This window comes from Bos javanicus, chromosome 2, assembly GCF_032452875.1.
Source record: "Bos javanicus breed banteng chromosome 2, ARS-OSU_banteng_1.0, whole genome shotgun sequence".
NCBI lineage: Eukaryota > Metazoa > Chordata > Mammalia > Artiodactyla > Bovidae > Bos > Bos javanicus.
In genome coordinates, this window is record NC_083869.1 from 24,729,499 (window position 1) to 24,754,985 (window position 25,487).

A 25,487-nucleotide genomic window follows, 5' to 3' on the forward strand; every position below is an offset into this window, starting at 1 on the left:
AGGAATCAGTGAACTAAAATGGACTGGTATGGGTGAATTTAACTCAGATGACTATTATATCTACTACTGTGGGCAACAATCCCTTAGAAGAAATGGAGTAGCCATCATAGTCAACAAAAGAGTCCAAAATGAAATACTTGGATGCAATCTCAAAAACAACAGAATTATATCTGTTCGTTTCTAAGGCAAACTATTCAGTATCACAGTAATCCAAGTCTATGCCCCAACCAGTGACGCTGAAGAAGCTGAAGTTGACCAGTTCTATGAAGACCTACAAGACCTTCTAGAACTAACACCCAAAAAAGATGTCCTTTTCATTATAGGGGACTGGAATGCAAAACTAGGAAGTCAAGAGATACCTGGAGTAACAGGCAGATTTGGCCTTGGAGTACAGAACAAAGCAGGGCAAAGGCTAATAGAGTTTTGTCAAGAGAATGCACTGGTCATAGCAAACACCCTCTTCCAACAACACAAGAGAAGACTCTACACATGGACATCACCAGATGGTTAATACTGAAATCAGACTGATACATTCTTTGCAGCCAAAGATGGAGAAGCTCTATACAGTCAGCAAAAACAAGACCAGGAGCTGACTGTGGCTCAGATCATGAACTCCTTATTGCCAAATTGAGACTGAAATTGAAGAAAGTAGGGAAAACCACTAGACCATTCAGGTATGACCTAAATCAAATCCCTTATGATTATACAGTAGAAATGAAAAATAGATTCAAGGGATTAAATCTGATAGAGTGCCTGAAGAACTACTGATGTAGGTTCATGACATTGTATAGGAGGCAGTGATCAAGACCATCCCCAAGAAAAAGAAATGCAAAAAGGCAAAATGGTTGTCTGAGGAGCCCTTACAAATAGCTGAGAAAAGAAAAAAGGCAAAACGAAAAAGGAAAGATATACCCATGTGAATGCAGAGTTCCAAAGAATAGCAAGGAGAGATAAGGAGGCCTTCCTCAGTGATCAATGCAAAGAAATAGAGGAAAACAGTTGAATGGGAAAGTCTAGAGATCTCTTCAAGAAAATTAGAGATACCAAGGGAACATTTCATGCAAAGATGGGCTCAATAAAGGACAGAAATGGTATGGACCTAACAGAAGCAGAAGATATTAAGAAGAGGTGGCAAGAATACACACAAGAACTGTACAAAAAAGATCTTCACGACCCAGATAATCACGATGATGTGATCACTCATCTAGAGCCAGACATCCTGGAATGTGAAGTCAAGTGGGCCTTAGGAAGCACCACTATGAACAAAGCTAGTGGAGGTGATGGAATTCCAGTTGAGCTATTTCAACTCCTAAAGGATGATGCTGTGAAAGTACTGCCCTCAATATGCCAGCAAATTTGGAAGACTCATCAGTGGCCACAGTACTGGAAAAGGTCAGTTTTCATTCCAGTCCCAAAAAGAGGCAATGCCAAAGAATGTTCAAACTACTGCACAGTTGCACTCATCTCACACGCTAGTAAAGTAATGCTCAAAATTCTCCAAGCCAGGCTTCAACAGTACATGAACCATGAACTTCCAGATGTTCAAGCTGGGTTTACAAAAGGCAGAGGAACCAGAGATCAAATTGCAAACATCTGTTGGATCATAGAAAAAGCAAGAGAGTTCCAGAAAAACATCTACTTCTGCTTATTGACTATGCCAAAGCCTTTGACTGTGTGGATCATGAACATCTTGGAAAATTCTTCAAGGGATGGAAATACCAGACCACCTGACCTGCCTCTTGAGAAATCTGTATGCAGGTCAGGAAGCAACAGTTAGAACTGGACATGGGACAACAGATTGGTTCCAAATCGGGAAAGGAGTACGTCAAGGCTGTATATTGTCACCCTGCTTATTTAACTTATATGTAGAGTACATCATGAGAAACGCCAGGCTGGATGAAGCACAAGCAGGAATCAAGGTTTCTGAGAGAAATATCCATAACCTCAGATATGCAGATGACACCACCCTATGGCAGAAAGTAAAGAAGAACTAAAGAGCCTCTTGATGAAAGTGAAAGAGGAGAGTGAAAAAGTTGGCTTAAAGTTCAACATTCAGAAAACAAAGATCATGGCATCTGCTCCCATCACTTCATGGCAAATAGATGAGGAAACGATGGAAACAGTGAGAGACTGTATTTTTTTTTTGCAGTTCCAGAATCACTGCAAATGGTGATTGCAGCCATGAAATTAAAAGAAACTTGCTCCTTGGAAGAAAAGCTATGACCAACCTAGACAACATATTAAAAAGCAGAAACGTTACTTTGTCAATAAACGTCCATCTAGTAAAGCTATCGTTTTTCCAGTAGTCATGTATGGATGTGAGAGTTGGACTACAAAGAAAGCTGAGCGCCAAAGAATTGATGCTTTTGAACTGTGGTGTTGAAGACTGGTAGAGTCCCTTGGATTGCAAGGAGATCCAACCAGTCCATCCTAAAGGAAATGAGTCCTGAATATTCATTGGAGGGACTGATGTTGAAGCAGAAACTCCAGTACTTTGGCCACCTGATGTGAAGAGCTGACTCATTTGAGAAGACCCTGATGCTGGGAAAGGTTGAAGGTGGGAGGTAAAGGGCACGACAGAGGATGAGGCGATCCATCAACGTCTCAATGGACATAAATTTGAGTAAGCTCCGGGAGTTGGGGATGGACAGGGAAGCCTGGCATGCTGCAGTCCATGTAGTCACAAAAGTCAGACATGACTGAGTGACTAAACTGGACTGAAGCACATTCACATTCATTTCTTCACCAGTATTCAGCTTCAGAACTTTTTCATTTTCCCATACTGAAAGTCCACAGTCATTAAACAAGTCCCCATTCTCTCCCAGTACCCAGTTCCAGGTAAACACTATTCTATTTTCTGTCTTTATGAATTTGTTCTAAGTACTTCATATCAGTGAAATAATATTTTTCCGCTTCCATTTGGCTTATTTCACTTTGCATGGTGTTTTAAAGATTCATTCATGTTGTAGCATGTATCAGAATTTCATTCCTTTTTAAGGCTGCATAGTACGAAGTGACTTATTTTGAGTTTGCTGATGCTTTTGTGTTTCTTTATTGACTTTCTTCAAATAAATCACCCTGTATAACAAAGGTAACTGAGTATTAAGGTTTGGCTCAGTATCCTCCAAATGCCTTCTTATAATAATATTCTACTTGCTAGAGATAGCGGATACCTTTTGTATTTTTCAGCTGTAACTTTAAATTTGGGGTTGGGGGACAGGATGGTGTACACTGGATTGATTGAAGGTAGGAGTTGAGTCTTCACCGTGGCTCACTGAGTTGCTGAATGTATTTGTACAAATCAGTTCTTTGAATTTTCTAAGGGTCCTTCTGACTCTAAATTGCATAAATATATGATTTGCCTTTCTGAATATACTAGTAGATAAAAATGTAGATATTTAATAAAGTTCATAGAATGTGTGTATATTTTTTCTCCCTGTGCTTTTTTGTTTTATTAATTTAACTTTTATTTTTTAACTTGTATTTTACATTGAAGTATATAATTGATCAACAGTGTTGTGTCAGTTTCAAGTGTATAGCAAAGTGATTCACTTATGCATATATATGCATCTATTCTTTTTCAAATTCTTTTTCCATTTAGGTTAATATAGAACTTTTTTTTTATAAAATTGAAATGTGGTTGGTTTCCAATGTTGTGCCAATCTCTGCCATACAGCAGAATGACTCACTTATGTACATGTATGCATTCTTTTTTACAGTTTTCTTTTCCTTTATGGTTTGTCACAGAATATAGTTCCTGTGCTATACATGAGGTCCTTGTCATTTGTCCATTCTAAATGTAATAGTTTGCCTCTACCAACCCCAGACTTCCACTTCATCCCTTTCCCGCCCCACCTCTCCTTTGGCAACCCCAAGTCTGTTCTCTGTGTCTGTGAGTCTTTCTGTTTTGTTGATGTGTTCATTTGTGACATACTTTAGATTCCACGTGTAAGTGATACCAGCGTGACTCCTAAAAAGCAAATGATTGGTTTGCCAGCCAACCATTTATGACCTTTGCTAGTTAAGGAAAAAACCTTTGACCTCTTCTCATAAATACAGAAAGTTTTACTACTGAACATGAAATATGTTTAAAATCTAATATTCTATATTTCAGGGTAATTGTATTTTTATGTCTATTTGCTGAGACTTGGCGTGTTTTGAAAAAATCAAGATGCTATGCGTTGTTCTTCCCCCTATAATCAGCCTAGCAACTTTTCATTTTTATTTTAAAAGTTAATGTTATGAGCAGAAGAAATAGTGCTAATTCTTCATTATAAATATAAAAATTTCAAATGTTTCTAAATTTCATAATATAGAAAGTGACAACCTGTTGTAACTGGTTCCCTAGATCACTATTGTATTTGTGTTATACATTCTCATTGATCTTGAGTTTTGTTCAGAACTTAGAACCACAAATTGCTCATTGCTTTGTAGGAGTGTGTGGATATAGTCAGGATGATACCACTGTTTTTACTACCTGAAAATTTGTGTACTGATAATCATACTTTATAGAGTTTTACTATATTTTTTAGTAATGCATATACTGTGTTATATGACATGTGGCTTGATAAACAGTTTTTAATTGGCTTGTTCCTCCCAGGATTCTTTAGCATGAGCACAGTGAGGGCATAGTCTCCAGTGCCCTGAATACTACCGCGACAGAGCCATTCTTTTCCCTCAATAAAGGGCAAAGGCATAGAGTATATTGGGCTTCCCAGGTGGTTCAGGGGTCAGGAATCTGCCTGTCAAGCAGGAGACTGAGATTCGATCCCTGTGTTGGGAAGATCCCCTGGAGGAGAAAGTGGCAACCCGCTCCTGTATTCTTGCCTAGAGTGTCCCATGGACAGGGGAGCCTGGCAGGCTACAGTCCACGTGGTCGCAAAAGAGTTGGACATAACTTAGCAAGTAAATAGCACCAGCATTGCTTTTGGATATAATGTAATTTGTGTAATTTAAACATACTTCAAAATTTTAAGTAATAAAAATGTAACTTTGAATGTGTAATGTGACTTAGATGAGTGGGCATAAAATGAAATGTGAAATGTAGTCATTTTCTTAAAAATGTGTTGGAAAACATGTCTCTAAAAAGTCATATATCCTAAATTGAGTTTCTTCAAGAATATTTGAGTTCCTGCCCTGAATCAAGCCTGTGCTCTGACAAGCCTACTTTCTGACAGGGAATTAGATTTGAAATAATGAGTTACATGATTACTTTAACAGGAATTTTGTGAGGGGCACAGAACAAATGCTGTAACGATGTGAAGTCATCTGGGGACTTTTAAGATGATTCTCTTGAGGAAATGATATTTGAAATGAGCCATGTAAAGATTGTGCGTGTGGGTGTGTGTGCTTAGTTGACTTTTTGCAATCCCAAGGACTGTAGCCCACCAGGGTCCTCTGTCCATGGGATTTCCCAGGCAGAATTACTTCAGTGGCTTGCCATTTCCTTCTCCAGGGGTCTTCCTGACCGAGGAATTGAACCTACGTTAGCAGGCGGATTTTTTTTTTTTTTTTTTTTTTTTACTGCTGAGCCGCAAGGGAAGCCCAAATGCTCCATAAAATCATTGAAGGCTCTTTCCCACTTTTTGATTCGGTTGTTTGTTTTTCTGGCATTGAGTTGTATGAACTGCTTATATATTTTGGAAATTAATCCTTTGTTAGTTGTTTCATTGCTATTATTTTCTCCCATGCTGAGGATTGTTTTTTCACCTTGCTTATAGTTTCCTTTGCTGTGCAAAAGCTTTTAGGTTTAATCAGGTCCCACTTGTTTACTTTTATTTCCATTACTGTAGGAGGTGGGTCATAGAGGCTCTTGCTTAGATTTATGTCAAGTGTTCTGCCTATATTTTCCTCTAAGAATTTTATAGTTTCTGGTCTTACATTTAGGTCTTTAATCCATTTTGAGTATATCTTTGTGTATGGTGTTAGGAAGTGTTCTAATTTCATTCTTTTACATGTAATTGTCCAGTTTTCCCAGCACCATTTATTAAAGAGGCTGTCTTTGCCCCATAGTATATTGTTGCCTCCTTTGTCAAAAATAAGGTACCCATTTTCTATCTTGTTCCATTGGTCTATATTTCTGTTTTTGTGCCAGTACCATACTGTCTTGATGACTGTAACTTTGTAGTATAATCTGAAGTCAGGAAGGTTGATTCCTCCAGCTCCATTCTTCTTTCTCAGGACTGCTGTGGCTATTCAGGGTCTTTTGTGTTTCCATATGAATTGTGAACTTTTTTGTTCTAGGTCTGTGAAAAATGCCATTGGTAGTTTGATAGGGATTGAGTTGAATCTGTAGATTGCATTTGGTAGTATAGTCATTTTCCCAGTCAAAAAGTGGGGGAAAGACTTAAACAGACATTTCTCCAAAGAAGATGTACAGATGGGTAACAAACACTTGAAAAGATGTTCAAACATTGCTCATTATTAGAGAAATGCAAATCAAAACTACAATGAGATATCACCTCAGGCTGGTCAGAACGGCCATCATCAAAAAGTCTACAAACAATAAATGCTGGAGAAGGTGTGGAGAAAAGAGAATGCTCTTGCGCTGTTGGTGGGAATGTAAATTGAGACAGCCACTATGACAGACAGTATGGAGATTCCTTAAAAAAAACTAGGAATAAAACCACCATATGACCCAGCAATCCTACTCCTAGGCATTATACCCTCAGGAAAACAAAATTGAAAAAGACACGTGTTTCCCATTGTTTATTGCAGCACTATTTACAAAGCTAGAACATGGAAGCAACCTAGATGTCCATTGATGGATGAATGGATAAAGAAGTTGTATATATACACAATGGAATATTATTGAGCCATAAAAAAGAATGCATTTGAGTCAGTTCTGATGAGGTAGATGAACCTAGAACCTATTATACAGAGTGAAAAGAGTCAGAAAGAGAAAGGTAAATATCGTATTCTAACATATATATACACAATCTAGAAAAATGGTACTGAAGAATATATTTACAGGGCAGCAATGGAGAAACAGACATAGAGAATAGACTTAAGGACATGGGAGAGGGGAGGAGAGGGTGAGATGTATGGAAAGAGTTTCATGGAAACTTACATGACCATATGTAAAATAGATAGCCAATGGGAATTTGCTGTATGGCTCAGGAAACTCAAACAGGGGCTCTGTATCAATCTAGAGGGATGGGATGGGGCAGGAGATGGGAGGGAGGTTCAACAGGGAGGGGATATATGTATACCTATGGCTGATTCATGTTGAGGTTTGAATGAAAACAGCAAACTTCTGTAAAGCAGGTCCTTCAATAAAAAAATAAATTAGAAAAAAAATCACTGAAGGCTAGTTCAGTGTAGTTTTGGCCACTGGCTAGTTTCACAGCCGTTAGTATTATACGATGAATAAGCTTTGGTTTTCCTTTTTGTTTTGAACTTTCCTTTAAAGTTTTTATTAGTGACATTTCAAATATATAAAACAAAAAGTAGTGTAATAAATTCAATATACTCATCACCCACTTTTTTTTTTAGGTTAATTTGTGCTTTTATTTGCCAGCATAGTTAAACTACAGTGGTCTACAAACTCTTTTGATCTAAAAAGTAGATTTCACAACGCAATGCACAAGCGCACATACATATATAATATATATATGTAAAAGTGAAGCAAAACTCTGTCAAAATTATCCACCTAGAGTATTAATTCTTTTTTAAGACTTTTTTTTTAACTAAGGATGAACTGCGCTGATGCATGTAATCACCCCAGTTCATGTTAGAGTTCACTTTAATTAAGTGTGACTACACCTTTTTTTTAAATACACCTACTTTTAATAATTGTGAAGATAATTACTAAGTTTGTTTTACTTATATCTCCACCTATTCCTCTATCCCCTAGATTATTTTGAAGCAAATTCCAGGTGACAAATTTCATCTGTAAATATCTCAATGTGTATTTCTAAGAGATAAGAAAAATTACCAAAAACAAACCTCCAAAATGTTGATGTCTCAGTATTATCAAGCATTTGTGTTATATCAGTATTTTCATTTCCTGATTTTCTTATAAACTAAAAAAAAATTTTTTTTTACTTTGTTTTAATCAGAATCCAAATAAGATCTGTATCTTTGTAATTAATTGCTGTATCTTTTAGGTCTTTAATTAGGTTCTCTTCCATATCTTCTTTAAAATGTTTTTTTTTCCAACTCCAAAGTGTTTACTTCTAATTTCCCACAATCTACATTTTTGCTGGTGTGTTTCTGTCGTAATGTTTAATTTAACATTTTTCTTTGTCCTTTATATTTTTTCTGCAAATTGTTGATTACATTTAAAACATTCGTTCTCAATGTGCTAGGTATTGTTGGCGTCTAGTGGGTAGAGGTCAGTGATGTTGCTCAACATGATACAATGCATAGGAGGCCCCCACAGCAGAGTTATTCAGCTTCAAATGTCACTGTTGAGTGCAGAGGTTTAGAAACTCTGATCTATTAGAGACTTGGTCAGATTCAGTTTCAATTAGTTTTCATCCAGTCTCTTTCTTTCTGTGATATTTAGGGACTGTTGATTATTATTTAGATCCATTAATGTGTTAAGAGTTTACAAAAGGGTAATATTCTATCATGGGCTTCCCTGGTGGTTCAGTGGTAAAGAATCCAGCTGCCAGTGCAGGAGATGCAGGTTCAGTCCCTGAGTCAGCAAGATTCCCTGGAGAGGGAAATGGCAACCCACTCCAGTATGCTTACCTGAAAAAGTCTATGGACAGAGGAGCCTGGTGGGCTGCAGTCCATGGAGTCACAAGAGCTGGACACGGCTTAGCGACTACACCACCACCAACCAATATTCTATCATTCCTTCTTTCTTTATTATCTGGAATACCACTACAGAGAAACTTCCCTTCATCAGTTATTTGGTTGCCCTGAGCTATAGTTCATACTGCAAAGGCAGGTTACCAGCTGATGATATTTTATATTTTATTCTAGGTTGATCTCCTATCAAGAGTTTTTGGCATTTGAATCTGTATTATGTGCTCCAGATTCCATGTTCATAGTGGCTTTCCAATTGTTTGACAAGAGTGGAAATGGAGAGGTGACATTTGGTAAGAAAAAAAAAAGATTATATAGTTAAGTGAAGTTAGTGAGGCTGGTTCAATCTTTAATTGCTAAATTTAGTAACTGCATACAGATTGCTGCTTGTTTAAGAGCTAGTCAGAAAATGAAGTTTTAATTTCCTAAAAGAATTTATGTAGATAAAATTAAAATGGTTTTATTTTCTTTAAAGCATTGAACTATTGCCAAAAAAAATTGAGGAAGGTAGGAATGTTGTTGCTTCAACTCATTGCCTCTCTGACACTTTCACATTCCTAAAGTTGGTGGTATAAAATTACCTTGTTCTGGGCCAGCCTGGGATAGATTTTTTATGAAACAGACTGAACAACATGGAGTAATCATCTCGTTCTTTAAGGGGTTTCAGGGTAGAGAATTCAGAGCTTCTCCGGAGCCTCTTTGGAAAATTGCTTCGGTGTCATTTTAACGCCCAAGAATGGAACTGAAGGAAGGAGTTAAGGCAGGAATAGTTAGCATTCTCTGAAGCCCCATTTAAAATTTTTGATTTTAGAATAGAAGGCTAGAATATTAAAGTTGCCTTCTGAATGGGGTGTAGAAATCCATTTAAATCATTTGGTAGGCACATCACTGAGCACACTGTGGATGTCTCAAAAGTGTACAAACTAGGATTTCTATATATAGCTATATATTCGTTTTTTAAAAGAGGCTTACTTCCAGGAATTAGTATGTGCTTAGTCAAAGTATCAGCTAATTTTTCCTGCAATAGGCTTTTCAATTAAAAAGTAGTGTTTTGAAGGACCTAGAGCACTCCTCCCTTTTTTTTTTTTTTAATATTTGAATTTTTTTTCATTGTGGTAAACAGTACCTAACACTAACCTTAGCATCTTAACCATTTGTGAGCGTACAGTTCGGTAGTGTTGAGTATATTCACATTGTCATGAAACACATCTCCAGAACTTTTTCATCTTGTAAAACTGAACTTGAGCCCATTTAGCTGTGTACAGTGTGAATTGGCATCAGTTTGTGGTAGAGAGACTCCTGAAAATCTGGCTTCCCCTGAGCCACAGTGCTAAATACTTATTCACTGTAGTGTTTGTTAGAAGACAAACATCCTCTTGTTAAACCCAAAGGGAAAAGTATCACTGCTGTGGTGAGAACGGTGAGAAAGTACAGGCATTGGAAAGGGCTCGTCTAGCTTTTGCTGTCACCTTCGTGGGCATATGTTCTAGCATGGCATTAATTGATTTCTTCTGCCCACTGACCCAGTCGTCTTCTGTGTAAGAACATTTTCCCAAATAAATACCTACGCAGAGCTGTTTAGGTTTTTGCGTTTATCTTGGCATTCTCTCTTTGGAGCAAGCCCTGGCCTTTTCTGCCTCCTAAAGAATGTTGACTTTCCTCAGAAAAGCCTAAATTTTATAGTTTAAAACATAAAGGCTTTATCATTTCATCATTCAGCATTAACTTTGTACTTCTAAGAATGCTGCATTTTTTATTTTCAATAGTTATCACACATGTTCGTATGCCTTACTTCTAAATATGGTGCACAGATGCTTGGGAAATCACTTGATACAAATAGCTGTATTAGTGACAGTATGCCTATACTTCTATACTGTGTTCTTGCTTAAAAATTAGATTTCCCAAAGCCAAATTCTAACTTACTTTGTCCCTTTTACCTTGGTATTATGATTCTTTGATTGCCTTTTCCAATTTCTATTTTAAAAAAATAAGTCAGTCAAGTCAGTTTATTCAACAGACTAACAATAGAGACTCATGCCATTGTTGATTAGTGGATTAAAATGTGTAGGAAGTAGCTGAATGGTTTATACACACCATATTATTTCATGCAAATGAAAGCTTATAGTTATTAGACTCCAGCTTTAGCACTTTATAGATCTTTTGTTTTTCCCCTCATACTGATTTATGAGTTAAGACTTCAAGAAAATGCAAATAGAATTAAAAGCAAAATGTATCAGTCTTAGTTTTTATAGCACCTGGTGTAAACAGAACATGTAATTCCTCCAGATCCTTCAGTCTACTGCTCCATATTAGAGTTGGGAAAATTCTTACAGAATAAGATGAATTTGAACTCCCTTTTGATGTTGTTCCTGTGATCCCTGGCCAACTGGATGGTTCTCTTGATGGTGTTCACCTAAATCCTGGGGACCTGGACCATTCTCTTCCCTAATGTTGAGGATTCATTTTTAGACAAACCTTCTTAACTATAATGAAAATAATCATAAGGAAGGAGAGAAGAAAGCACTGAAACTGTTACAAATGCCATTTAACAAGATTTCTAAGGCCCACTCATTTCAGGCTGTATTCAACTACAGAATTTCAGCATAAGGAAATAATTAACCTGGAGTTAATTTTAATAGAATTTTGGATCTGTGATAAAGGTCAGTTTTCATGTTTACACTCACTTAATAAAGAGAATTATGCTTATATCTTTACAAATGTATGTTTAGGTAGAAAGAAAATTTAGATCCATTCTAACTCAGTCCTTTTCACCTGATGGACTTATGTTTTCTAGTTTGGAGCTTATTTAAAGTATAGTTTTTTCTTGTGCACATCAGGAGAGAAAGCCAGGAGAGAATATTGGATGCAAAATATAATGGAATAGGGAAAAACTATTATGCCATCAGTATTATCTCTATCTCATGGACTCTGATGATTTATGTGTACATCTATATATATTGTTCTCATCTATGCTTTTGTTTTTTTAGATATGGCTTTTATACACATCAAATTGTGTACTTAAATTGTATACATCTTTGCAAGTATTTATATATATAGCAGTACTGAAAAACATTTACTTGAATGCTGGGCAAGTGTTTTTTTTAAAGATGCCTTTGCTGTAGGGGAGAGGACTTAGATCAAGATGTTGATAATCCATTTCAGGATGCACAAGCTCAGGAGAGGGTTCTGAAGTTTTTAAAAGAATGAATAACATCATTAGTTGTTTCTTTGGTGTTCTTTCAGTGAAACCTCTAATGCATGCTGTGGATGATTACTTAATGGCTTGTATATCTGTTTCTGCCTGGTGGCATGAGCCTTCTACGGGCCATTGCATGACTGGTGTGTGCTAGATATAGTGTAAACTTGCCTTGCTGTCACTGTCATCCACTAGCGGACTGGGTGTGTGCTCGATAGCATTGGATTGAGGTAACCAAGATAACCAGCGCTTCTACACTGTGTTGTCAATAGTTGCCATACCTTTGTCCTAAGTTAAAAAAAAAAAAAAAGAAACCTATTGCTTTAACAAGGATTCTAAAAAACCCAACAATACTCTTACCTATTAACTAATAAATGAATATAAAACATGTTATGTATTCTAAATTTCCTATTAAAAATCTCATCAATATTGTGTTCTAAAAGTGTTTGCCTAGGAATGGGAACTGTTACAAGGAAACTTTTCCAGGGGCATATCTTCATCCCCTGACTGTAGAACTCTCAAGAAGTAGGGTTTCCTTTTAATTTTATGCTGTTTGACCACCAATATGTATAGCAAATAAATACGTGTTCCATTTGTGCCTCTAAAATACTCTTTTTCCATAAAGGGCATAATAATCAGATTGGAGTGTTTTAGGCATGACTGCTGCTATGGTTAAAAGGTTTAGGAGATGGAAGTCTAGATATGAAAAATGTCGTATCCTCTGTCAGTGGGAACAAAGCTATAGACATGGTATAATATGAAATCCTAATGGTAATAAATACCTAGTTTCACTTGGTAAGAACGAGAGCTTCACTTGGGTGTTCAAATTAAATCAGTAAGAATTTTTGAGACTCAGATATTACAGAGAAGGTCACATTAATACTCCAGACCGCTAGAGTAGCTTAGAGTTTGAGGTAAAAAAAGGACATGGTATCACTTGTTTTTATGCCATTTGGTGATAGATTGTTGAAGCATCTACCTTCTATAGTAATAGATGCTCTTTAAATGTAAACTCATTTTTCCTGAGAAATGGACCTTTACATATATTTGGCAGCAGGACTACTGTGTGGACTGATTGTACAGTAGTCCCTTTTGGAGGTAGGTAAAAGGGTTAATAGAAATACTTCTCCCTCAGTAAAACAGAGAAGGTCACCACAGAAATTAACAAGCCACCTGAAGTAGGACTTAGAAGTCTGGCTTGACATGCTGTGTTGGCTGGGACTTCTACAAGCTCCTGTTGTTGATCTTTTTATTGTTGTTGTTTGTTTTCCTTTGTTTTCTTTTTCAGTCTCTTAGTTGTTCCTCTTCTTTCTCCTCAAGTTTTCCTTCTCTGAGAAACTCTTCCACAAGTCTTGCCATTGTTTTTGTTCAGTTATACACAAGGATATTCATTGTTCATGGTGGGAGTCCTTTTAAAAGCCTCTCTGACTTCACTTTAAGAACTGTGCAGGTGAAACTCAGCTGTTGAGGACTCTCTTTTTTCCCCTCTGACAATAAAAATGTTTGCTCTCAAGCCTATAAGCTGGAAGCAGTGGTTCCTGCTGGGCTGGAATCCTTGGAATCAGGATGTCGTTGGGCTGATGGTAGGTGGGCTGTGTCACAGGGCTGATGGCTTGTATACCTACAGGAGGAGTTCTCTGGCCACACCGTTGGTACAGCAGCTCCTTCCAGGCTCATTCATGGAACAGGCATGGTGGCAGTCTTGGAGAAGAGTGCCAGCCCCGGTCAGAGGTAATTTTGTACTGCAGAAAGGTGAACAAGACCAGTAGGAAGCTCCCATAAGGACCAGGGGAGGGATGAGGGTGGATAAGATGGGGAGACGCAGTGTGGGCTGCTGGGGAAATTAAAACCTCTGTTAAGACATATTTACCTAATATATATGCTTCAGTGTATTTCATTTAGTCCAATCATCATAAGTGACTGATACAGCTAAATTGACTAATGTTATAGGTCTGTGAACATTTTTACTTAATCACAGTTGTCACCATTTACCTGCCCTCCTGACAAATCATTGTGCTCCTCTCCTTTAAGCAAAGAGAACATGATAGGCTACTTTTATATCTGACCCTGTTTCCCATTTCAAAGGAATTATAAACCATCTCTTTTATAAGCCCATGCTCCGCAGGAAGTGAAAAAGTGGTCTTTTGTTTTCTGTATGTCAGAAAACAAATGGATTCCTATTTCCCTTAGCAATGCCAACCTGATATAAAACACTCGATCATGATCCTGTTGCCAATAAGTTGTGACTCTCTTATCGCTTTCATCCAAGCCAGAACTGTGGCCACTGAAATAGCACTGCTTAGAGAGCTAAAGACCTTTGTTTGCCACTGGAAAGACGGGATTCTCTCTGGGGAGAAACTTACTATGTAGTTTCAGTTGGATACATTGGGTGTTTTTGAGATTATTGGTGCCCCCTTTCATGTCATACAGAGCCTGATAAAACTGCATAAGAGGAGGTCATTAGTGCTTTGGGCTATTGCCTCAGTATTAAGCTCTCCAGTTCTGGAGCTTTTGTATAACTTTTTTTTTTTTTGATAAGCATATCCTGGTAAAAGTAAAGTGGTAATTATGAATTTGACTTTAAAACAGTAGTTGTACTAATTATTTCTCTAAGCTTCCTGATTTAGCCTCAGGGAGTTGGTAGTGGAAACAGTGGAGAAGGAAATGGCACCCCACTCCAGTACTCTTGCCTGGAGAATCCCATGGACGGAGAAGCCTGGTAGGCTGTAGTCCATGGGGTCGCACAGAGTCAGACACGACTGAAGCGACTTAGCAGCAGCAGCAGCAGTGGAAATAATAACAGAAAGGAAGTGGCATACATCAAGAGATGCCAGAATAGGTTTGAAAGTTTGCAACCTGTGACATGGCTAAAATAATTAAAAGTGTCTGGGCATAGTTAATAAACCATAGCACATAATAATGGTCATAATAAAACCATGTACAAAACTGTCAACTGACCATTTTGGGAAAAGTGGGAAATGTTTAAACAAATATTCATGGAAAATGACACTTCTATATTTGGAGAAATTAATATGAGTAATTTAAGCCATCAGCTTAATTGTTTCAAAGGTACTGTAAGATCTTATTTAAAGGTTGCTAAGAAGTTTACTAAATAGGATTTTAGTTAAAAGTTTTTATTATAGTGCTATTTTTTTCTGAATGTAAATTACACATTGTAATTTTGGTTTATAAATGTCCTTTTTGTGATAGAAAAAGAAATTTTTATGGTTCATTAAATTTTCATAAGTTTGAAAGATTTTGAGTCTGGTTTTATTTGATATAGTTTCACATGAGATTCTGGTATTTTCCAGTCATACAAAGGGAATTCAGTTTTATTCTGCTATTGTATAAAACTTACTTAGGTAGCAGTAAGTATATTTCTTATCAAGCACTTGAGTTTTGAGAGTTGTGACCTTTAAATAAAGGTTATAAAATAACTTATTCCTTTTAATAATTTCTCTTAATGTAATTAAGTTATCCTAATATGTTTTCCATCAATTTCTTCCTATTCCCTTAGTTTAATACTTAAAATAAGAAAACCAATTAATTTGGAAAGAGAAGCAGGTAGGAGAATCCTAAAAAAAAAAATCTTTGCTAAACTGCCTTAATATTTTTAGCTCAAAAGAGTTTTCTGCCATCCTTGTTATTTTAATAATTTGTAAACTTTAATATATTTGACAACTTGTTGAAGTCTCACATAGAGTTGAGGGTAATCCTCTGTGTTGCTTAGAATCCCATAACTTGCTAGTGCATTAATTCTTTGCTTTCAGAAACTGAAGCTCACATCTTTGATTTGTGTTTATGGAAGATGAAAATAATTGACATGATTTGAAAACTCTGAAATACTGTTGCTATTTAGGCCAGAAATAGATGCTACATTCCATTTGAAAGAAAAGATGAGAATCCCATCTCCCCAGTGACATCCAATGCCGCCTTCCAACTGACCGATCGCTGTGACCTATTCAGAGCTGTCGTGTTGAGTCCAAACTGGTAGGATTTCCAGTTCAGGATTCTTACACTTCCCTTACTTCCCCACCATAGCAATGCTTTTATCAAGAAAAAGTATGTTAAAGCTAAAGGGAATCCATTAAACCATTTACAATGTGAGATTTATATCTGTTTAGAGAATTTTCAGAAATTAGATAAAATAGCGTAGTTGGAGATTATAAAACATTAAGCTTATATTTACTAATTCTTAATATAATTGATAGCTATAGATAGTAAAACCCTTTCACTAATATAATTGGCTTAAATTTGAAAATAATTTTGTTCTTAAGACATCAGTAAAAGAGGCTTCCTGCTTTCTTAACTTTGTTAATGATTTTTTTTTTTTTTTTTGGCATGAGCTTCTAAATTAGTCTATCCAGTCTATGCTTGTTAAAGTACCAGTCATTTGTGAATTGACTTTTCTAGTAAGTGTAGAACTCTGTAAGAAAGTGAATGCCATTGTCAGTGCATGAAGACAAGCTGTCAGAGGGTTTTGGTTGTATATTACATGGTGTGACTGGTTCCTATCTAAAAGTTAGTATACTGTGTTTAGTCCTTCTTTATTTAAAAGTGAATCACTAATTTCACTTATCTTAAAATATTTTAATAGCTGAGACTAATAATCATGGTTTTTACGGGGATTTTGAAGCTTTGTGTCAAGACCATATTTTTGACAATATCAGAAGCTTTTAATAAGGTGCTTGCTGCTGAGCTAATGATATGCTTTGGGTAGTATTTCTTATACCTATCTTCAATAGATATATTCAGGCTAGTGTGAATGTAATAATCAAGCCTCAATCAAGCCATACTTAGTATGACAAATATTGCATTATACCGTAATTTAGGTATTCATGCTTCTGATAAAGGGCTTAATTCGACTCCTTGAGGAACCGGGAAAACACTATTGATTTTATACTGGAATGCAAAGTAGCAGCCATTTATAGTGCAAGATATAAATCACTAACTAATTAAAATTAAATCAAGAGAAATTAAGAATCTCATGGCCTTATATGTAATGGTACACAATCTTAACTGTAAAATTATATTTTGTATCAATTGTGTTCCTGTGCATGGGTTTCTGGGCACAAAAAATTTTGCAGCTAATCTTAATAGAAGCAGATAATATTGACTTTTAAAATTTCTCTTAATTTCTTTCTGTAGGAACATTGCAGTGGACTAAACTACTTATTCCAGATATAATTTATTTATTTTTATTTTCCTTTTCAAGAAAATGTCAAAGAAATTTTTGGACAGACTACTATTCATCATCATATCCCTTTTAATTGGGACTGTGAATTTATCCGGCTACATTTTGGGCATAATCGGAAGAAGCACCTTAACTACACAGAATTCACACAGTTTCTTCAGGTGAGCTTAGTTTTTCATAACCAGTGTAAATATATAACATTCCGTCTCCTTCCTTTTACTTTTATTAGGTTTATTACCAAGAAATGGCAATTCTCTGTGGAATTTTAACCTCATTTTTCATTTCCCACTCCCAGAGGCAACTTATTTAAATTCTTATAATTGTTTCTTTCCTTCAGTGTTTACTTTCATAGCTCTAAATAATAAACATTATTTAAATGTTTTGAAGTGCTGATACTGCAATTTTTAATTTTTCACTCTTAGATATTTTTAAAATTTAATTTGAACACCTGAAGATTGGCAACTAGCTCTTTCACCTTTCCCTCTCGGACACTTTCTGTCCCCGCCCTCCATATCATTATGTCATGATTCTGCTTAGATTATCACATTTGAATCACCACAATTTTGTCAACACCGTGCATGACTAAAATGATCACTTTTCTTAGAGACTCTAATTTTTATTGGTTCATTTTCTGTGTGTTAATGCTAATTCATTCTCAGACTCTGCCTCAGTTATTAAACCCCCATTTTTAATATGTTTAAAACAGAGCAAGTGTTTGATCAGTTTTGTTCTCTTGGAGCAATCCAGGAGCTTTCTTTTTAAAAAAAAATTTGAGGTAAAATTCACTTAACATTAAATTAGCCATGTGAAAGTGCACAGTTTAGTGGCATTTAGTACATTCACCAGCTCTAATTCCAAAACCTTTTCATTACGCCAGAAGAAAACCCTGTACCGAAGAAGCAGTCACACTCCATTCTTGCCTCTCCTTAGCTCGTGAAGCCACCAGTTTACTTTCTGTCTCTATGGAGTTACTTATTCTGGATATTTCATATAAATGGAATTATACAACGTGAATTCTTGTGTCTGGCTTTATCTTAGCATAGTGTTTTCAAGGATTACCAATGTGTAGCGGATATTAATACTTCATTCTTTTTGTGGCTGAATAATATTCCATTGTGTGGGTATATCGTATCTTGCCTATCTGTTCATTAGTCGATGGGCACTTACTTGGGTTCTCGCCTTTCGGCTGTTACGAATAGCGCTGCTGTGAACATTGGTGTAGATGTATTTGTTTGAATACCTGTTTTCGAATCTTTTGACTATATCTTTAAGGTGTGGGATTATTGGATCATATGATAATTTTAACTTTTTGAGGAACTACCAGACAGTTTTCCACACCCCCTGCACCACTTTTCTGGAACTTTCTGATACCTGACTTTGTACTTATTACATAGCTATCAGCTTGTGATCTCCCTTCACCTTCATGCTGGGGAGTCCATTTGCCTTTCTGTTATGTTGAACCTTCCATTTGCTGGATTTCATCTCTTCATTTGCTATGATTTTTTTCCCTTCTTTTTACTTACTTACTGCAAGGGCTTCCTAAGGAAAGTAAAATAATTCTTTTGTGAGACTTTTTGTATCTGAAAACCTCTGCTCTATCATTACATTTAGTTTGGCCGGGTATAGAATTTTAGTAAGAATTTATTTTCCACCTAATTTGAAGATAAATCTCTTTTTTTTTTCTTCTAACATCCAGTGTTGCCACTGAGCAGTTAATTACCATTCTAATTTTTGGTTCTCTTTTGACATTTTGTTTCCCCTCACTCTAGAGGGTTTTAAGATTTTTTTATTTTCAGTGTTTTGAAATTTCATGATGATGTACCTTGATGTGAGTTTATTTTTATTCATTGTGTTGGACATTCAGGGGCTCTTTTAATTTGAAAGCTTGTGTACTTCAATTCTTGAAAAATAGTCTTCTATTTTTTTTCTTGTCTTGAACTACTAAATATAATAACTGTATGATCCTTTAGTTCTCTTTTCTCTCCTGAATCTTCTATTAAGTTGTTTTTATTATATTTCTAACTTTCAGGAGTTCTTTTTGGTTTCCTAATATTCCTTTTAAAATACTATACTGTTCTTCTTTCATGAATGTACTATTTTCTCTCACTTCTCCAAAAATATTATAGACAGGTGTTTTGTTTTTAAATTTTCTTCTTGCAATCTGCCTTTTTCCTTCAAGTTACTTTATTTCTTTTTGTTTGGATCTGTTTTTCATGTTAGTAGCTCTTCTTCCAAGTCTGATGATTCTGGGTCCTCTGCTCATACTAAAATTGGGATTGACGCTTATTGGGAGCTTTGGGTTCAGGTACCTTACTGTAAAGTTCTCTGGGTGGGTGGTCTTATTGGGGTCCCTCTAGTTCAGGTCTTTTATTTTGGACAGGGGAATCAGAATAATCGTTTGGCTTCCCATTGAAGTCTTAGACCTGGGTTTTGACATTCTGGTTGCTGAGTAAGACAGGAGGGTTACAGGTCTCAGTATTCAGTGTGGAGATAGTATGTGTGCTCAGTCGTGTCCGACTTTTTGCAGCCTTATGGACTGTAGCCTGCCAAACTCCTCTGTTCATGATCCAGATAAGAATACTGGAGTGGGTTGCCCTTTCCTCCTCCAGTGGAAGTGGGCTTTCGTTTATTTTCCTCCTTTCATTTGTGCCTTGTCTCTCTTAGTCCAGAGATCCTCTGTTAAAACTCACCTCGTTGTCTGCCAGGGTTGGGAAAGGGCCAGAGCCCTGGCTCTGGTGGAGTATGGCAGGCAACTAACTGCTTTATAAATGAACTTCCATCCAAGCTTCCTATTCTCAGTGCCACCTTCACCATCACTCTAGGGGTACTGGTGCAGCCAATGCATGAGTCTTTGGCAGATTCTGTTATGTACATTGGATTGCTTTCTTTGCTTTTCTAGTTTTCTTGGGCCTTCTAAGCCAGTTATCATTTGCCTCTTTGCACTCTAAACTTAAAAATGTAGTTGCTGTCTTCTTTTTTTGTTCTCTTTGTCTTTGAGCTTCTGTTTTGTTTTTCGTTCTTTACTGTGATTTTTGGTGAGGAATAGAGTTTTAAAAGAGCTAAATGTATGAATTCAGTCTCATTCAAAGCCACAGTATTTCTGAAGCTCTGCTATTTTTATCTCATAGATAGGTGAGATGAGATGCATTTCTAAGAACACAAGATCTTTAGCTTTAGTATAACTTCCTTTATTTACCCTTTCCCTCAGTTTCTTTTCCTGCCCTTTCAATCTAGAAGCAGATTTATTTTCTTTTATTTATTAGAATATTTTTATCTCTTTAGAATATCTTTATTTTATCTTTTATAAATCTGGAGTAGTTTTTTTTTTTTTCATTAGGGTGATCACATTATCTATTCTACCCAGATGTTTTGATTATACTACATAAATGAAGAGCTTATGTGCAGAACTTTTTTCCTTTAGTTGCTTCTTTTTGAAGGCCTTAATTTTAATTTTTTTAACTTTTTATTTTGAAAGATGTCTATATTAAAAAACCATGTACCCATCAACCAGCTTCAACAATTATATATTGACCAGTTATTATTATTTTTTTTTTTTACCTATACTTTCTACTCTGTTCCCTACTTGAGAATTTGGAAGCCAATTCCATTTAATCTATAGCTACATATGTGATACTTCAAATACATATATCTTTAAAAGATACAAAAGAGTCCTTCAACTGTTGACCTGATAGAAAATAGAAAATCTATTCTTCTGACATTAGTCTTACAATGAGGATTCTGCTTTGTCTTTAACATAAAGGTGCACATTTTCTTCAGTACTGTCATTAATAAGGCTTAATCATGCCCATAGTTGCCACTGGATATTTCTGAGAGGTTAAGATGCATGCATGGAGAAGACAAAGATATAACAAAGGCATAAATCGGGGGGAAAATAAGCAGGAGTGAGGAAGAGAAAGCCTATATAAGATGGAGTAGATGTGTGTTTGCTCCTGATGCTGCTCAGGAATATACTTTCCTTGGGGAATGCTTTCAACCATAATTTAAGGCTGAAATAGAGGTTTAAAATGCCTGCTTCATTTGAAGGATGATGTGGTTGGAACTGAGGTGATAAAAATATGAAGTGGGTTAGGGAGAAGGACTAAAGTAGAAGAGGAAAATATTTACAAATTGGAGATTGAACAACATGCTCCTAAATAATGGTTCATAGATGAAATCAAAAGGAAAGTAAAAAAATATCTTGAGACAAATGGAAATGGAAACACAGCAAAGCAAAGCATTCATTCTTTGGTGCTTAATAAAAGCAGTTCTAAGAGGGAAGGTTATAATGATAAACACCTACGTTACCAAAAAAAAAAAAAATCTCAGTCTACCTTTGTACTTCAAGGAACTAGAAAGAGAATAAGCTCAAAGTCAGAAGGAATTAACAAAGATCAAAGCAGAAATAAATGAAATAGAGACTAGAAAGACAATAGGAAAGATCAATGAAACCAAGAATGGGTTTTTTAAAAAAGCAAAATTCACAAACATTTAGCTACACTAAGAAAAAAAGAAGACTCAAATAAAATCAGAAAGAGGAGACTGATTACAACTGATAAAGATCATAAGAAACTACTATAAACAGTTATACACCAACAAATGAGATAATCTAGAAGAAATGGATAAATTCCTAGAAACATACAACCTACCTCCATTTCATGAAGAAATGGAAAATCTAAACAGACCAGTTACTAACAAGGAGATTGAATTAGTAAATAAAAACCTCTCAATAAAGAAAAGTCCAGGACCAGATGGCTTCAGTGTTGTTCAGTTGCTCAGTTGTGTTCGACTCTTTGTGACCCCATGGACTGCAACACACCAGGCTTCTCTGTCCTTCACCATCTCCCGGAGTTTGCTCAGATTCATGTCTATTGAGCTGATGATGCAATCCAACCATCTCATCCTCTGTTGCTACCTTCTCCCCCTGCCCTCAATCTTTCCCAGAATCATGGTCTTTTCCAGTGAGTTGGGCCTTCACATCAGGTGGCCAAAATATTGGAGCTTCAGCTTTAGCATCAGTCCTTCCAGTGAATGTTCAGGGTTGATTTCCTTTAGGGTTGACTGGTTTGATCACCTTGCTGTCCAAAGGACCCTGAAGAGTCTCCCCTGACACCACTAGAGGAAATAATTCATTCTTTGGCACTTAGCCTTCCTTATGGCCCAACTCTCATATTGGTACATGCCTACAGGAAAAACCATAGCTTTGACTAGACGTACCTTTGTTGGCAAAGTGTTGTCTGTGCTTTTTAATATACTGTCTAGGTTTGTCATAGCTCTTCTTCCAAGGAGCAATCATCTTAATTCCATGGCTGCAGTCACAGTCTGCAGTGATTTTGGCTTCACTGATGAATACTGCCAAACATTTTAAGAAGAATTAATACCAATCCTTCTCAAACTCTTCCAAAAAACAGAGGAGAGTGCACTTCTTCCAAATTTATTGTACAAGATCAGTATTACCCTGATACCAAAGCCAGACAAGGGCACTACAAGAAAAGAAAAGAACAGGTCAGTATCCCTGATAAAGATAGATGGACATATTCTCAACAAAATATTAGCAAACTGAATTCAGTAGTAGACCAAAAGGATCATAATCAAGTGGAACTTACTCCTGAGATGTAAGGATGGTTCAACATATGCTACTCATTAAATATGATAGACCATATTAACAAAATGAAGGATTAAAAATCATGATCATTTCAATATAGATGCAGAAAAAGCATTTGACAAAATTCAAGATCCTTTCATGATAAAAACTCAGACGTAGATGGAATATACTGACATAGTAAAGGCTGTAGATGACAAGTCTACAGCTAACGTCACAATAGTTAAAAGCTGAAAGCTTTTCCTCTAAGATCAGGAACAAGTCAAGGATGTCCACTATTATCACTGTTATTCAAAAGGTAATGGAAGGACTTCGCTGGTGATCCAGTGGTAAAGAATCTGCCTACCAATGCAGGGGACATGGGTTTGATTCTTGGTCCAGGAAGATTCCACATGCCACCAGGCAACTAAGCCCACAGCTACTGAAACCGACATGCTCTAGAGCTGTGCTCCATGACAAGAGAAGGCACCACAATGAGAAGCCCAGAGACACAACTCGAGGGTGGCCCCCACTCCCTGCAACTAGAGAAAGCCCGTGCATGGCAATGAAGACCCAGTGTAGCCAAGAATAAATTTAAAAAATGTAAATTAAAAACAAGGGAATGGAAGTCCTAACCAGAGCAATTAGACAAAGAAAAGAAATAAAAGGCATCCAAGTTGGAAAGGAAAAATTAAAGTTGTCCTTGCTTGCAGAGGACATAATGTATGTAGACTACCCTAAAGATTTTATGCTTACACAAAATACTGTGCTGCGATTCATGGGGTCGCAAAGAGTCGGACACGACTGAGTGACTGAACTGAACTGAAAATACTGTTAGAACTAAAAATAATTTCAGGAAAATTATCAGATATAAAATTAGTGTGCAAAACTGAGTAGCATTTCTGTACACCAGCAACAAACTATTGAAAAGGTAAATTAAGAAGATTGTTTCATAATAATACGAAAAAGAAAGAAACCAGAGTAAATTTAACTAAGTGAAAGATCTGGAAACTATAAGATGTTGATGAAAGAAATTGAAGACATAAATGAAAAGATTTGTGTCCATGGATTGAGAAATTAATATTGTTAAAATAGCCACAATACTCAAAACGATTTATGGATTCAGTGCAATCCCTGTCAAAATTCCAGTAGCGTTTTTCACAGAAATGGAAAAAAACAATCCTCAAATTTGTATGGAACCACACACACAAAAAAACAAAACCCAAATTGCCAAATCTATCTTGAGAAAGAACAAAGCTGCAGGGATGACACTTCCTGAATTCAAACTATGTTGTGAAGGTATAGCATTCAAAACAGTATGCATTGTCATAAAACAGACCCATAGATCAATGGAGCAGAATAAAGAGCCCAGAAATAAAGCCGTGTATATATGGAGAAAGAGTTCAGTTCAGTTCAGTCGCTCAGTCGTGTCCGACTCTTGTGACCCCACGAACAACAGCACCCCCGGCCTCCCTGTTCATCACCAACTCCCGGAGTCCACCCAAACCCGTGTCCATTGTGTCAGTGATGCCATCCAACCATCTCATCCTCTGTTGTCCCCTTCTCCTGCCCTCAATCTTTCTTAGCATCAGGGTCTTTTCAAATGAGTCAGCTCTTTGCATCAGGTGGCCAAAGTATTGGAGTTTCAACTTCAACATCAGTCTCTTTAATAAATGGTGTTGGGGAAACGGGACTCCTATCTTAAACCATACACAAAAGCCAACTCAAAATGGATTAAAAACTTGAATGTAAAACCTGAAACTTTAAACCCCTGGAAGAAAACATGGAGAGTAAACTCCTTGACATCCATCTTGGCAATGATTTTTTTGGATTTGACACCATAAGCAAAGGCAACAAAAGGAAAAATAAACATGTAGGACTACATGAAACTGAAAAGCTGCACAGCAAGGAAAACCAACAACAAAATGAAAAGCTATGGAATGGGAGTAAATATTTTCAAACTATATATCTGATAAAGAATTCATATCCAAAAAATACAAGGAACTCATTCAGCTCAGTAGCAGAGCAAAGCAAACACCCTCAAATGCAATTACAAAATGGACAAGGGACCAGAATAAACATTTTTTCAAAGAAGACATACAGATCGCCAACAGATAGATGAAAACTTGCTCAGCATTGCTAATCAGGGAATTGTGAATCAAAACCACAATGAAATATCACCTCACACTTCCTGCGTTGTCTGTTAGTAAAAAGACCAGACACGACAAATATCATCAAGCATGTGGAGGAAAGGGAACCTGTGTACACTCTTGGTGGGAAAGTAAACTGGTACAGCCACCATAGAAAACAATACGGGAATTTCTCAAGGAGTTAAAAGAGCTACTGTAATCCAGCAATCCTACTTCTGAGTATGTATCCAAAGGAAATAAAATCATCATCTCAAAGAGATTATCTATATTCTTGTTTATTGCAGCATTATCATAGTAGCCAAGGTATAGAAACAAGTGTCCATTGACAAAAGAATGGTTAAAGAAAATGTGTCATGTGTCTACACACACACACATCTCATTCCACATTTATGCAATGGAATACTATTCGACAACAACAGAAAAGGAGATCCTGTCATTTGCAACTGCATGGCTGAACTTGGAGGGCATTCTACTAAGTGACATAAGCCAGACACAGAAAGACAAATACTTCTGCTGCTGCTCCTGCTAAGTGGCTTCAGTCGTGTCCGACTCTGTGCGACCCCATAGAGGGCAGCCCACCAGGCTCCCCCGTCCCTGGGATTCTCCAGGCAA

General features: G+C 36.6%; 2 protein-coding genes across 4 annotated transcripts in view; both read left to right on the forward strand.

Moving 5' to 3' along the window:
* The window catches only part of SLC25A12 (solute carrier family 25 member 12), a 98,207-nt gene that overhangs the window by 27,506 nt on the left and 45,214 nt on the right, over positions 1–25,487 (forward strand). For 2 of the 3 annotated variants that reach the window (XM_061435440.1, XM_061435432.1), the window contains exons 4-5: positions 8,935–9,050; positions 17,169–17,308. In XM_061435440.1, coding sequence (XP_061291424.1) covers positions 8,935–9,050; positions 17,169–17,308 — 256 coding nt within the window. Of the gene's footprint in view, positions 1–8,934; positions 9,051–13,580; positions 13,685–17,168; positions 17,309–25,487 lie in introns of those variants that run through there. The other variant, XM_061435447.1, reaches the window with a different exon arrangement.
* The window catches only part of LOC133258650 (small ribosomal subunit protein eS26-like), a 201,969-nt gene that overhangs the window by 19,599 nt on the left and 156,883 nt on the right, over positions 1–25,487 (forward strand). The gene's annotated exons all lie outside the window — the stretch shown is intronic.